At 32.3% G+C, this 14,470-nt stretch overlaps 1 protein-coding gene and 1 pseudogene across 3 annotated transcripts in view; one reads left to right on the top strand and one right to left on the bottom strand.

Annotated features, from left to right (window-relative positions):
• The window catches only part of RPAP2 (RNA polymerase II associated protein 2), an 86,686-nt gene that overhangs the window by 13,061 nt on the left and 59,155 nt on the right, over positions 1-14,470 (top strand). For all 3 annotated transcript variants that reach the window (XM_023528107.1, XM_011355644.2, XM_011355645.2), the window contains 4 exons: positions 1,188-1,302; positions 2,678-2,776; positions 2,980-3,045; positions 4,939-5,027. In XM_023528107.1, the coding sequence (XP_023383875.1) occupies positions 1,188-1,302; positions 2,678-2,776; positions 2,980-3,045; positions 4,939-5,027 (369 nt within the window). The remainder of the gene's footprint in view (positions 1-1,187; positions 1,303-2,677; positions 2,777-2,979; positions 3,046-4,938; positions 5,028-14,470) is intronic.
• On the bottom strand, positions 13,448-13,566 carry LOC111736840 (annotated as a pseudogene).

Consider the following 14,470-nt stretch of genomic DNA (forward strand, 5'->3'; position numbering starts at 1 on the left):
CAATGCAGACCTGGGAGGAGACGAACCCTGCTTTTACCTAGTCCATCTTCTTCAGAACTCCTTAAAGTTTTAATGTCCTTATTTTTTCCTACTTGGCAGTCAGTTATTCAAATTGTTTTTGTAAAACATATTGCTTTGGGCAAGGAATTGGAGTGTAAAGTTTTGGAAGTCAGTGAATGTAGGGAGAAATGGTGAGTACATTCCAGGTCCAGATATGAGGGCCGAGGCAAGGCCCAAGAGGCCAGCAAATGTTATTCTAATAAGCAAGCAGAAACCAGCGCAGAAAAAGAGCAAATGCATCATCAAAATAATTGATATCTTTGGTCCTATGGTGGTGATTCTCAACCCTGCTTGCATACTAAGATTATCTGGAAGACTTTTAAGAAAATACCAATAACCAGGCCCCAGCCTCAGAGATTCTGACTTAATGAGCCTGCAGTGGAACGTGGGCATAGTATCTTAAAAAAAAAAAAAAAAAAACTCATCAGATGATTCTAATATGTAGCTGGAATTGAGAACCACTGTCCTGGGGCCATTGTTTGATCTAACAGCCTGTACTTTTTTGTTACATAATGTGTGGGGCAAGCAAAGGCTGACAGAATTCCATGGGTACCATGATAAGGACCAGCCCTTCCAGGAAGATTGCTGTTTTTCTAAACCACACAATCATGTCAGTGTAATTATTTAATAAGACTTTACAACAAAAGTAAGCAAACACTTCTTTGCAGATATGACTCTGTCCTGTCAAACTCGCCATCCGTTGACTTTTGAGACTTAATAAATTTTTACTTGTAAGAACAGCCAAAGTTGTATTTTTCCTCTCTAATCTCTTCTTTTTTCTAAGGATTTAAGAGAAAAAGCCTCCCTTTTTAGATACACACAGAAGCAATAGAATATAAACTCTTAACTGGTTAAAAAATTTCACCTCATTTTCTTCTCTCTAAGAATTTTTTCCTTGTGCTCTAAGTTCTGGAAATCAAAGAATCTAGTTGTAGCAGACTTTCTATGTGTACAGTGCAACAAGTAGCTTGTTTCCTTTTTGAAAAGTATTAGATCAAAAATAACAGCATTAAAAATATTAATTTAAATAGCAAAATAGTTGTTAGTGTTGTATTTTAAAACAATTAGCTATGATAAAACTTAAAAGTAGAATTTTTAAATTTTGAATAATCTTTTTTTAATTTTAGGAAAGAAGAACTGGAAGAAACTATGAGAAAGAAGATTGAGTTTGAGAGAAAAGCTCTACATATTGTTGAACAGCTTTTAGAAGAAAATATTACGGAAGAATTCTTAAGGGAATGTGTATGTGTTGAGAAATTATTACTTTTGTAGTATAAATTCTTTAAATCTGTGCAACCTGAAACTTCCTTGCATTATTGAAATCTTCGCAGGTATCATGGTATATAATTCATGCATTTTAAAATAATCAATTATGCATTCCTTGCATAATGATTTTAAATACACTAATGAAAAATAACATACATATTTTACCCCGTAGTAGTAGTTTTAACAAGTCTGCTAATCTAATTCGATTTTCATCATTTGCATTTATGATCCCAATGTCATTTTCCATATTCTATATGTTGTCCTATTTTAGTAACAGAAGATTAATGTTTTTGTCAATATAATTTCATTAATTTGGATATTCTAAAGACATGAAATACAGATCCTTTATGATTTAGCACATAACAATAGAATTATAAAATGCATTAATTTTTTTTTTGTTTTCACCTAACAGCTTTATTGAGTAAAAGTTTGAATGGAAATTCTGTTATATTCTCATAATCCTTAAGAGAAAAAAATGGAAAATTGAAACTCAGAGCTTCTATTGCAAAAATAATTCTTAGTGTGGCTCAGAGATTTTTCAAAACAAGAATATAAATATGACAATATTTAAATTTACATGAGTAACTGCATCAGAATCTGCATACATAATGACTGTAAAGAAGATAAACACAATTCAGAAATGCTTCGTTTGAAACAAATACCTTATATTACTCTCAAAAAGTTTTTCAGTCCATTCAAAAACAAAAACTTCAAAAATAATATTAAGATTTAAGGTTATTTGAACTGAAGATATCAACATAAAAATATTGTGTTAGCTTATAACTATCATGTCACCATTCTCTTGTACAGTTTTTTTTCGAAGCTGGAAGATTTTGCACAAAAATTTGTTTAGGAGTGTAAGTCACAATGACACCTTCGATATACTTCGTTTTTTAAGATTGTGCTTTAAAAATAGGTAAAATTATATCATATTTAATGTGGTTTTTTTGAATATTTTTTAAAAAGTAATATATACTATTAGTATTTTGCTTTGGTATTGCAATCACTATAGCACCATTTCTTCTTCCTGCCTCAGAATTATTTCATGAATTGTATAATCTACAAATTTGCATAGTCTGCTGTGGCAGAAGTTTTTGTTTTTTGTTCTTTTTACATAATTGCTCACATTGAGTACTACTATGTGTTGAGTACTTTTCTTAGTTTTTTTTCTTTATTTTCTCCTCTGATTCTGACATCAAACTTATGAGATAGGTACTATTGTTTTTGAGATAGGTACTATTGTTATCCCTGTGTTTTCAGATGAGATCTATGGGGCCTAGAGAGCTGATAAATGAACTTTTTCCAATAATCTGGCCGGGGGTGGGGAATGCCCCCTTTTATTTCATTACAGGGGAAATTTATCACACCTGCTCACTACAGAGATGTCGTGGATGAGCGTTCTATTATCAAGCTTTGTGGTTATCCCTTATGTCAGAAGAAGCTAGGAATTGTAAGTAATTTTTTTAAATATAGACTTTGAATTTTTATATCCAATGAAATACTTCGAACAAGAAAGAACAAGAAGTAAAACTGAGGTCCTGAACTAATGACATGGGTTAGCCAAAGATATGTTATATAGATAACTCAATCTTGTAACATAAGTTCAAATTTATTACTTGAATTCTTTTGTAAGCCGTGCTTTCTTTTCTTTAGGTACCAAAACAGAAATATAAAATTTCTACCAAAACCAATAAAGTCTATGATATTACTGAAAGAAAGGTAAGTTTAAAGACTGTTTTCAGTTTGGCAGTTAATATTTAATATTATACTAAATGCAATTCTAAAAATAACTGTTTAAAAATCTTGCCTTTTAGAAAACAGTCACATTAGAGGTTTTTCATTTATAAGTATTTTATTCAAGGTGTTTAAAAAAACTCTGCTTTTGCTTTAATTAATACTCGAACATTTAAAAATCAAAAGTGTATATTGGAACAAATTCAGGCAAGTAAATTGTATAACAGTAGAAAAGAAGAAACAATCACCAAGTGTAGACATTTGGTATATAACAACAGGAATATTGTGGATCAGTGAAGAAAGGATGGATTAATAAATAGTACCAACACAACTAGTTATCTATATGGAAGAAATGAAAATTGACCTTTATCTCAGAGTACATACAAAGGTCAATTTTAGTCTATTTAGGGATCCATGCATAAAAGACAAACCTTTTCAAAGACAGTAAGAGAGAATATTTTTATAAACTTGGACTAGAGAGAATTTCTTAAATAAGATAGAAAATTACAGACTGTAGGGGAAAAATTGATAAATTTTTCTACATTAAAATAAATGGTCATTAGAAGTTTTCAGAAAAGAGTGAAAATATAAGCTACAAATCAGGAGTTGTATTTCTCACATATCTGACCACAGATTCATAACTAGAATATATAATCTATAAGAAAAAGGCAAATAGCCTAATAGAAAATTTTATGGAAGGAACTTGAATGACTAATGAGTATATGAAAAGATACTCAATCTTATCAGTAATCAAGAAAATAGCAAAAACACACTGAGTTAAATTTTCATAGCCCCCAAATTAGCAAAATTATAAAAATCTGACAATATTAGCGACTCTATACTTCTGGTCAGACAATCTCTTTGAGAAGTTGTTTGGCATTATCAGATTTGTATATTCTTTATGACCAAGCCTTTCTATTCTTTAGTGTATATATTAAGGAAATTCTTGTTCATATGTTTATGAATGTTCCTAGTTGGATAAACAAAATGTGGTATATGCATAGAATAAAATACTATTCAGCTTAAAAAGGAGGGAAATTCTGACCCATGCTGCAACATTGATGAAATTTAAAGATATGCTAAGTGAAATTAGCCACCACAAAAGGATAAATATATGATTCTACTTAAATGTAACTAGAGTAGTCAAATTCATGGAGACAGAGTAGAATGGTGGTTGTCAGAAGAGGTGGAAGAAGTGTCAGAGGAGGAGGGAGTTATTGTTTTATGGATGTAGAGTTTGTTTTCAAAATTTGAAGAGAGTTGAGATGTATGGTAGTGATGGTTGCAGTGAGAATGTAACTTAATGCCACTGAACTGTACACTTAAAAATGGTTAAATTTTTTTGTATTTTGCCACAGTTTCTTTAGTTTAAAAAATTGTATAAAAAGATTCATAGTGACATTGCAGTGATATCAAAACAATGAGAAACAATTCAATTATCCATAAATAATAAAAGGTAGTTTACTCAATGGAATATAATACACAGTGTAAATGAATAAGCTACAACTATATGAATGAATCTCAAAAACAATTAAAAAAATGATGACAAGAATATATATAACTATGATTTTATTTAGGCAAAGTTTAAAAGGCAAAATTGAATGATAGATTTTACACGGATATGTGTACAAGTAGCACAAAAACTAAAGGAAAGCAAAGGGATGAGTAACACAAAATTTATGACAGTGGTTACCCTTTGGAGAATGTGGAGAGTGGTGCATTGGGAAGGAGCACACAGTGGCTTCAATGAATTATAGAGTCATGGGTTTTCATTCTTTTCTTTGAACTACATATTTATGTTTTATACTGTCCTGTACATAAATTGTGTTTCACTATAAGAAAAACAATAATTTGCTAGTTTTAAAATGTTCTTTTCAGTGTTTTTGCAGCAATTTTTGTTATAAAGCGTCTAAGTTTTTCCAAGCACAAATTCCTAAAACTCCAGTATGGGTTCGAGAAGAAGAAAGGTAATTTAAATCATTATGTATACATTTGTTCATGTATTCTAAAAATTTCTCTCTGCTGTTTGAGATATGCAGAGAATAGGTCATTTTCTTTAGTATGTTACCACTGTATCCATTTTAATTGTGAAGAAATGGTTACTTTTTAAGCATAGCTATTAAGTATTGCATATACATGTTATTTGTAGTTTTAGCTTTAATCGCAAAACCTAAACTTTGCTTCCTGCTCTGCCAGTTATTTCTTTTAATTCTATTAATATAATAGTCCTGGAATAACTATGTTAAATTTTTTTTAAAAGATACTAGATCTTGGAATCCAGTTGAACTCACTTTGTCATTAGGAAACTATGTACTAAGGTTAAAAAGTTCAGGTTATTAATTCATTGAACCTTTATTAAAAATCTATAATTTTTAAATTTAAAGAGTCCCAGTTGAGAGTCATTTTTAGCAAAAAGTGTATGAACATTCCTGAGATTTTGCCTCTTGAGAAATGGTTAAACATTTACAGTATTTTAGTAGTTACTAAATTTGAGAGAATTTATTATTGCAAGGTAAATGGTACAGTAATATTTAAAAAATAACAAAAATTGTTATATAATTAAACCGTATTGTCTAGAAATTCCAAACAAAGGCTTAAATTAATGAGATAATGTCCCAAGTAATTCATGTTTGATAGAATATTATAATAAGGCAGCGTCATTTGTGGTAAAATAGGATTTTGTGTAATTATCTATGCTAAATAAAGTTAATAACAAATGTAATGAGATGCAAATTGACTAAAGATCTTGGCCTAAAAAAAAAACCAAAAGTCTTAGTTTTATGCCCAGGGTTATATGGTGCTACTGTAAGTTCAACTAGCATCAGTTGTATTGATGATAGTATATTAGCAGACGCTTTTGCATGATGATCCAATAGTGTGTGGTTTAGAATATGTAAAACATACCATCCTATGGCCTTTGTTAATTGAATTAAACATAAAGAAGACTAAATTGTTCATCATTTCTCTATCAGCCTATCTGACTTTCTTGTTTCAAGAAAAATATTGTATGTAGCATTGTCCAAGTTGACTGGGAAGCTGAGAGTAACTTTTAAACTATCACTCTTTTTCTCCTTTCTTAATATTTCTTTCACCAGAGCTGCCCATCGCCTCCTTAGCCCTATGTCAGCAACATGTTCTATTTCCCACTGTTAAAACTAGTGTTTCTTTAAATTATCTTTAACTTTGCTTCCAAAGATATCTTCTCTACTTAAATTTAGTCCTCTCATTTAGCCAATCCTCGTATCTGCTTCAACTACCTCAAAACCATTTACCAAACCATCTTTTCTGTTATCTCTGTTTTCTTCAGATATAGTTATTGTTACTTCCTTTAGCTAATTTAGAACAGTTCTTCCCTTTAACCTTTTCCTAAAATCTTTCCTCTGTTAGAACACCCACTTTTTTCCTAAAACATGAAGGCCTGTCACTTTATGTTTGTGTTTCCTGAAGTTCTACATTATCTATATGCCTTTATTTACTAAAAAAAAAAAAAAAAAAAATGAAATGGCCTTGGTTTCCCTAATCTAAACTAATCAATTTAAGTTACATTCAAAATATGTAGCATGTGCTTAGTGCCTGGCAGGCTACACACATGTATAAAGCCCAACCTGTAAATTTAAATTTAAATCTCACCGGGATGGCAAAACAAATACAGTTGATACTTATTCTAATAGGGACCTGTAATGTAAATTAGAATAAAAACATTGAGTTTTTATTCTATTTTATTACAATGTTATTTCAGCTGAGATGAAAAAATAAACTTGTAGGAGTAGGTTTGGGTGTTGGAAGTAGATAGGATGTCAGTTTGTTTAATGAATCCACTAGAGGTCACTGTGTTTTCACAGAGAGTGATATTTTATATGTGCTAATGATCAGAATTCTAGAATTCAGTATTCTTTTTAAAAAGGTTGTCTAGCAATTGTACATATAAGCTCAACAGAAATGTGATATTTTAAAGAAAGCCTATTCACATATGACGAGGGGTACAACATTCAGAACCTATTTGAAAGGGGAAAAAATGGCCTTTTTTTTAAATGGCAGCATTTAGTATTTAATGCTGAGATATTTTTATTAGCTTAAAGTGAGTCATCAATAAATAAAAAATTACATATTTAAAATTACAGTTATTTTATTAATATTAGTTTTATTAATAATCATAATATAAAAATAAGAATAAATTTTAAAATGCCCTGAGAGAATTAGATATTCTATTGCAATGACTACCACAATTTTTAATCACTAATAAATGCATTTACATATATCCAACATATACATAAAACTGAAACAGAAGTTTTATGGAATAATACTTATCCTTCATGAAAAACCTCTGATATTTTGTACTCTGTTGCTTTTGAAAAATGCTGGTAGCAGCCCACTTAATTCGTTGGTCCTGATCTATAGTTTTAAGAGCACTATTTTGTTGGATCTAGCTTAGGTTTTTTGTTGTTTTACTGTAGGAAAGTCTTATCAACACTAAGCCTCAGTTTCCTCATTTGTAAAGTAGAAAGTTGCATTTAATCTCTTAATTCCCTTTAGTTCTAATGTTTTACAGTTCTGAGTCAGTTAGTCACTGCTGCTATAGTGAACGTTTTCTAGGTAAGGAAATGTCTTATGTATAAAAATGATAAAAATTAAAATTATCGGTCTAAGACTAAGGAAACTTATACTACTACTTTGTCCTTGTAGGGAAATTTGTCTCATTTGAGAATGTAGAATAAAAGCTACTGACTTAAAGAATTTGAACTTTTCAGTCTGAAAGATAAAGACTGATAAAGGATTGGATCAAAGTTCTTAAATTATGAAGAAAAAGCTGGAATGTTTTATACTGTGTCCAGAACAACTTGAAGTTGACATCTGCCAGGACACCATGATCTTACACATCATTTGCAAGAAGAATATTAAATTTGACAGTTTGATCTTTCTTACATTATATAAATTTATTCATCAGATTCATAAACCCAAAAACCTATAGTGTCTCTTAAAATTTCTAAGATATTGTTTCATACCATAATAAGCTCACTATCTCATTGGTAAAAATATATAAATAGATTTAAGAACGTTTGAGACAAATTCATGAATTCTAGGTTCATATTTCTGTTGAGGCTTTGGAGTCAGAAAGGGCCTTAGAGGTTTTCTAATTTCATTTTTATTAAGGTATGAAAATAATATCTGGAGTATATTCTTAATGTCATAGAGAGCAGTAGTACTTCTCACAAAATGTCTCCTGATGCCCTGTCAAAGCCAAAACATTGACCTAGATGGCCTGGGTCATGACTCAGTATGATGCTTCTCATGTTGTGAGTTAGAAATTTTTTACCCACTTGGTGGCCAGAAACAGACCACATACAGTTTTGTTCCTAAATGTGCTTATTTAGATAGTCACACAGTTGCATTTATAAATTCCATTTGGCTGAGTGTAGGCTCTGACAGATCTTTGAAAGAGGGAAGTTTCTTGAATTGCAACCTTAAAAATCAGGAGTTAAAACTAAGAAGGAAGGACAAATGTTGAGAATCAAATTATGATTTTTTTAAAAGCTCAAATTGAGGTGAATGGTTAATGCTGACAGAGCTAAAAGCGCCATCATGTGGCTCAGGGTAGGGGATTTTCACACATATTTCTTGGCAATAAACAGTATAATCTCAGAGGTGCGGAAGCCAAAAACCTCTGCAGAACAACTTCTATAACCTCTTCCTGAACCTCCGTTGCTTGCTATACAGAGTAAAATCTTTCTGAAACAGGTTTTAACACGTCTCAAATATATTTGAAAAATTGCCACTACAGTGGTAATTGTAGCCTGCTGTTTCTGTTAGTTTACATACAGGATACCTATTCTAAGTGTTTCACACATGTGTGTACATATATGCACACAAGGTTTTTTGGCATGGTATTTCTACTTTTAGATTTACTATGCTAAAGTTAAACTTATTCATCTAATTTATACTTTAATGAAAATAATATGAAAACGTTTATGAAGAACAAGCTTGAAGGTATTCTTTAACATGATTTTTGTTTTTAAAATTGAGCTTATTGCAGTTAAATTGAGAATTATCTCCAGGGCAACATAAACTTTGAAAGGAATGGAAGATACTTGGAGCGAAGAAAAATGACAAAAAGCTTTTGAATTTCATCTAAGAAAGGATAGAAAAGAAAGCAGTGTACTTGCTGCCTTATTCTTTTTGAAAAAGCTCATAGCAAAAACCAAGTGAAGTTTTATATTGAAGTTTTTATTCCATCGTTAAATTCAGTTTATATTAGTGTCAAGTACTATTCTTCATTTTGTAGACTGAGAATCAGAGAGAGTCTTAAATTCACTCATACAATATCTAGAAACGTTTAATGTATTTTTTTTTTTTTTACTGTAGTCAGAAAAATGAAACAAAGGAGAGGAAAATAATAGCTGGTGAAGTATATTCAGTTCCTATGAAAGGGTTTATGCAAAGGTATCCTCAACTTTTTGGTGTCTTTTTCTGACTTTAATTAGAGGCAGCATGTAGTAGAAAGAGCTTAGACCTTGAAAGACCTGAATTCAAATAATAGATTTACTATTTGTTAGCTCTATTGACCTTAGGAAGTCAGTTAACCTCTCTAAGCTTCAGATTCCTGCACTATAAAAAGTTAATGTAAGTTGTGTGAAGATTAAATGAAATGGTATATAAAACCACCTAACAGAACATGTGGAAAAATGAAAAAGTTCTGGAGATAGATGGTGGTGATAGGTGCAGAACAATGTGAATATACTTTATTGCCACAGCAATACACTTAAAAAGTTAAAATGATAAATTTTGTGTCATACATTTTATCACAATTATAAAAAAACCTACCAAATAATAGGCACTTAGTATATTTTAATTTTCCCCTTGCCTTCTTTATAGATTGAATTTTAACTCTTAGTGTTTTTCTCAAAAACTATCAAGTTATATATTTGGAGATTTCTCATAAAACTATCTTAAATTGTCTGCATGATTTAGAATAATGTTTACATTTTGATACCCCTTGATTCAGCCATACTTAGACCTCATTCTTATTTGGAACAATTCTACCTCCAAGATCTTGAAATAAGAGCTTTCAGTCTCTGACCACAACCTCTATCTCATCTACAGCTATTACTCCTTAGTGTGCTTTGTGACCTCATTTTGACCTCCCGTCTCTACCTTACCTCTGTTCTAGATTGGCAGACCCTCATTAAATTTGTTGTTGTTTTTTTTTTTTTTTTTGAGCTCTACAGTTGGCAGTTACAGTATTGTCCTCTCTAATAATCCCAGATTCTTTCTCCTTTAACCTACCATGTCCACTTTTGTAAGTGTCATCCCTTTTTTTCTGTGCCTGGGTTGCTGAATATTTTAGGGTAAAGTTTTCAAATAAGACGATTAGCACTTTAGACAAGCTATATTATTTAATTCAGGCCTCACAGCATCCCTGGGTATGTATTGATGGTAGAACTGAGGCTCAGAAAGGTTTAGAGACTCATTTGGCTCATGTACTTTTGGATTTAAACCTAGATTTGTCTAACATCAAAACCTGCTTTCTTTGCATTCCTTTGGCCCTGTTCTAGTTCATTCTGTCTCCTCTCAACTTTGTGCTTATGTTTTTTTCTGCTTCTTACTGACCATGTGATACATGTTGACTTTTTTCCTCATTCCTTAGTAGATAATTTCACTGAAATGATTTGAGGGGATCCAGCAGAATCTCTTCAACATTATTTTCTTTATATGCTCTCGTTTCTCTGCCTCCTCATTGCTAATATAGTATCCTCTATGTTACTGATTCCATTCTTTTTCTCATCAAGGCTTTGCTTCATGATTTATTCCTGTTTTCTGTTTCTTTCAAGCTCTCTTTTCATACTGATTCTTTTCCTCTACTTTAAAAAGGAAAAAAATCCTGAAAAATATCCATTAAATTTAGCAGTCCTATGTAACTAGTGATGTTAGCAAGAGGCATTTCAGTAATGCCTGCAGATTCCAGGAGGCAGAGGGTTGATGACTGAATAGGAGATAAGGTATTGGAAATGATGAATGCACACTTCTTTAAAGAAGGCTTACAAGGAAAGGGGCAGGGGCCGTATGATTGCAAGACAGGGTTTAAGAGAGAGGATGGATTTGCTAAAAGGAAAACATACAAAAGGAAAGAAAAAAGGAAGAGGTTTGTAGAGTTAAAATACCTGAGTAAAATCCATAGGATTAGCCTCAAATGCCTTTACATACAATCAGTGTCGATCTTTATAGGCCCAGCTGAATCTGAAGCTTTTCTTTATTGGCTCAGCAGGAAGTTTGTCTTCTCTAATTTCCTGTAGCAGCTCATACAATACGATGCAACAGTATAGTTCTTATGAGCCATGCTGTCCGGGTTTGATTCCTGCTTTACCACTTATAAACTATGTGACTTTGAGCAAATTACTTATTCTTTTAGTATTCAAGATTTTTATCTATAACATGGGGATGATAGAGTAGCTACATCATTCTTATGAAGATTAATATTTGTAAAGCTCATAGAACTCACATTTTCCTCCTACTAAATTGTAAGGTCCTTAAGACTAGGAACCGATTCTTTGTATTGCTTAAGATACCCAGCATAGTCCATAGATATCATAGTTCATAATTTTATTTTGAAGGAATTTTTTGAATTATGGGATATACTCTGCATTTGCAGGTTAGCCATTTAGGATAAGAATCCTATTGAGAATCACTATCTATACATACTTTCTTCCCTACAGTGATATTCAGACCCAGTTAGGACCAAATGCCAGACAGCTGCATGGTCCTGAACCTTGATAATTTTAGGCAGGAAGACTTGGGTGGGGATGTGGGATAGAAAGAGTTAGAGATCTACAAGTGAAAGTGGGAGAAAGTAGTCAACAGACAATGAAACAGTTCTATTGTAGATGTTAGCATATTATTTAGGCCAAAAAAACTCTTAATGGGAGTTATAAATATCCCTGGAGCAGTCGAAGCTAATCACCACCCAAGCAGTGTCATTTGTTTTCTTTGAGCAACACTAAACCATGGAGCTTCTATGACTAGAGTTCTGTTGAGTGGGAAGAAGAAGAGTAAACAGAGCAATTTGGATGATTAGGAAAGAATGCGCCTTAATTGGCTGAGGGGCTAAAGAAGAAAAAAAAATAGAGTACATTTTTACTCTCAGGCACTCACTGGCATTGCCTTATTTTACCTTTCCCTTCCAAATTTTTTATTATCGGTCTTGGAGAATTCCTGAACTATGAGGGAATCTCTCAAGCTGGAATGGCAAATATTGATTTCATCCTATATGCCTCCTGACGTGTGATAACCGAGAAGGAATTCAATGGGAAAGCATGCTTTGGTCAATCATCAGTGCCTCCCTTAAATCCTAAGGAGAGGATTGCCAAGAGAGTCCATTCCCTGCATTGCCTCCTACACTTGAGACTGAACAAAAGACGAATGGATTATATGGGTAATAGTTATGTGATTGATGCTATGCTGTTTAATTATATAGGAAAATACTTGTAATTGACATTTTTGCCTGATAGCCTTTAAATGTCAAACTCAAATGACCTCTGGTTCTATATCCACTTAGCTTGACTTTAATGGAAGATTTTTGTAATATGGCCCTTGTTGCAGCTCTGTTTTGCCCTTTAAATGAGATTTATGCTTGTGCCTTAGCTTCTCTTTAGTACACACCTAGTTTCTTATATTTACTTTTTTTCCTGTTAATTGACTTTTAGAACAATTTTGGGTTCACAGCAAAATGGAGGAGAAGGCACAGATATTTCCCATATGCCCTCTGCCCCTACATAAATCATACCTTCCCCCATTATCAGCAACCTCCACCAAAATGGTATACTTATTACATGTGATGAGCCTACATGGACACATCATTATCACTCAAATAATATGCATTTAAGTTTTCTGCATGTCTTTTCATAACTTGATGGTTCATTTCTTTTTAGTGCTGAAAAATATTCCATTGTCTGAATATACAACAGTTTATCCATTCTCCTACTGAAGGACATCTTGGTTGCTTCCAAGTTTTGGCAGTTATGGATAGAGCTGCTATAAACATCCATGTTCAAGTTTTGTGTGGACATAAGTTTTCAGCTCCTTTGTGTAAATACAAAGGAGCATGATTTCTAGACTATATGGTAAGAGTATGTTTAGTTTTATAAGAAATCACCAAACTGTCTTCCAAAATGGCTGTACTTTTTTGCATTTCTACCAGCAATAAATGTGAGTTCGTCCTCACAAGCATTTGATGTTAGTGTTCTGGATTTGGGCTATTCTAATGGGTAGTGGTATCTCATATTTGTTTTAATTTTCATTTCTCTGATGGCATATCAGGTGGAACATCTTTTCATATGATTATTTGCCATCCATATATATTTTTTTCTTTTTCTTATATATCTTTTTTTTTAAAAAAAGCCCACAGCACCTGGTCTTCCTAGGTGGTCTCCCATCCAAGTACTATCCAGGCCCGGCCCTGCTTCGCCTCCGAGATCAGATGAGATCAGGCATGTTCAGGGTGGCATGGCCATAGGTATATATCTTCTTTTGTGAGGTATCTGTTAAGGTCTTTGGCCCATTTTTTATTTGAGTTGTTTGTTTTCTTACTGTTATAAGAGCTTTTTGATATTTGAATAACAATTCTTTATCAGATACATCTTTTGCAAATATTTTCTCCTAGGCTGTGACTTGTCATTTTATTCTTGTGACAGTATTTTTCTCAGCAGAAATTTTTAATTTTAATGAAGTCTGACTTACTAGTTCTTTCATGGATTGTGCCTTTGGTGTCGTAGCTAAAAAGTCACCTAGGTTTTCTCCTATGTATTCTTCTAGTAGTTTTGTAATTTTGCATTTTATATTTAGGTCTGTGATTCATTTTGAGTTAATTTTTGTAAAGGATGTAAGGTCTGTGTCCACATTCATTTTCTTGCACATAGATATCCAGTTGTTCCAGCACCATTTGTTGAAAGTCCGTCTTCTTTCCATTGTGTTGCTTTTACTCTTTTATCAAAGATCGGTGGACTTTATTCATGTGGGTCTATTTCTAGGGCTCTCTGTTCTGTTCCAATTATCCATTTGTTCTTTCTCCACTACCACACTATCTTGATTAATGTAGCTTTAAAGTAAGTCTTGGAAGTCAAGTATTGTCAGTTCTCCACCTTCGTTCTCCTTCAATATTGTTAGCTATTCTATTCTGGGTCTTTGCCTCTCCATTAAAACTTTAGAATCAACTTGTTGATATCCACAAAATAATTTGCTGGGATTATGGTTGAATTGCATTGAATCTATAGATCAAGTTGAGAAGAACTGACATCTTGACAATATTGAGTCTGTCTTTGATGAACATGGAACATCACTTCATTTATTTAGTTCTTTGTATTTTTACTTTAATGTTTTGTAGTCTTTTAGAAGGCACTTTTTCTGAGTCACTTTGGAAGTA

The sequence above is a fragment of the Pteropus vampyrus genome, unplaced genomic scaffold, assembly GCF_000151845.1.
Source record: "Pteropus vampyrus isolate Shadow unplaced genomic scaffold, Pvam_2.0 Scaffold22, whole genome shotgun sequence".
NCBI lineage: Eukaryota > Metazoa > Chordata > Mammalia > Chiroptera > Pteropodidae > Pteropus > Pteropus vampyrus.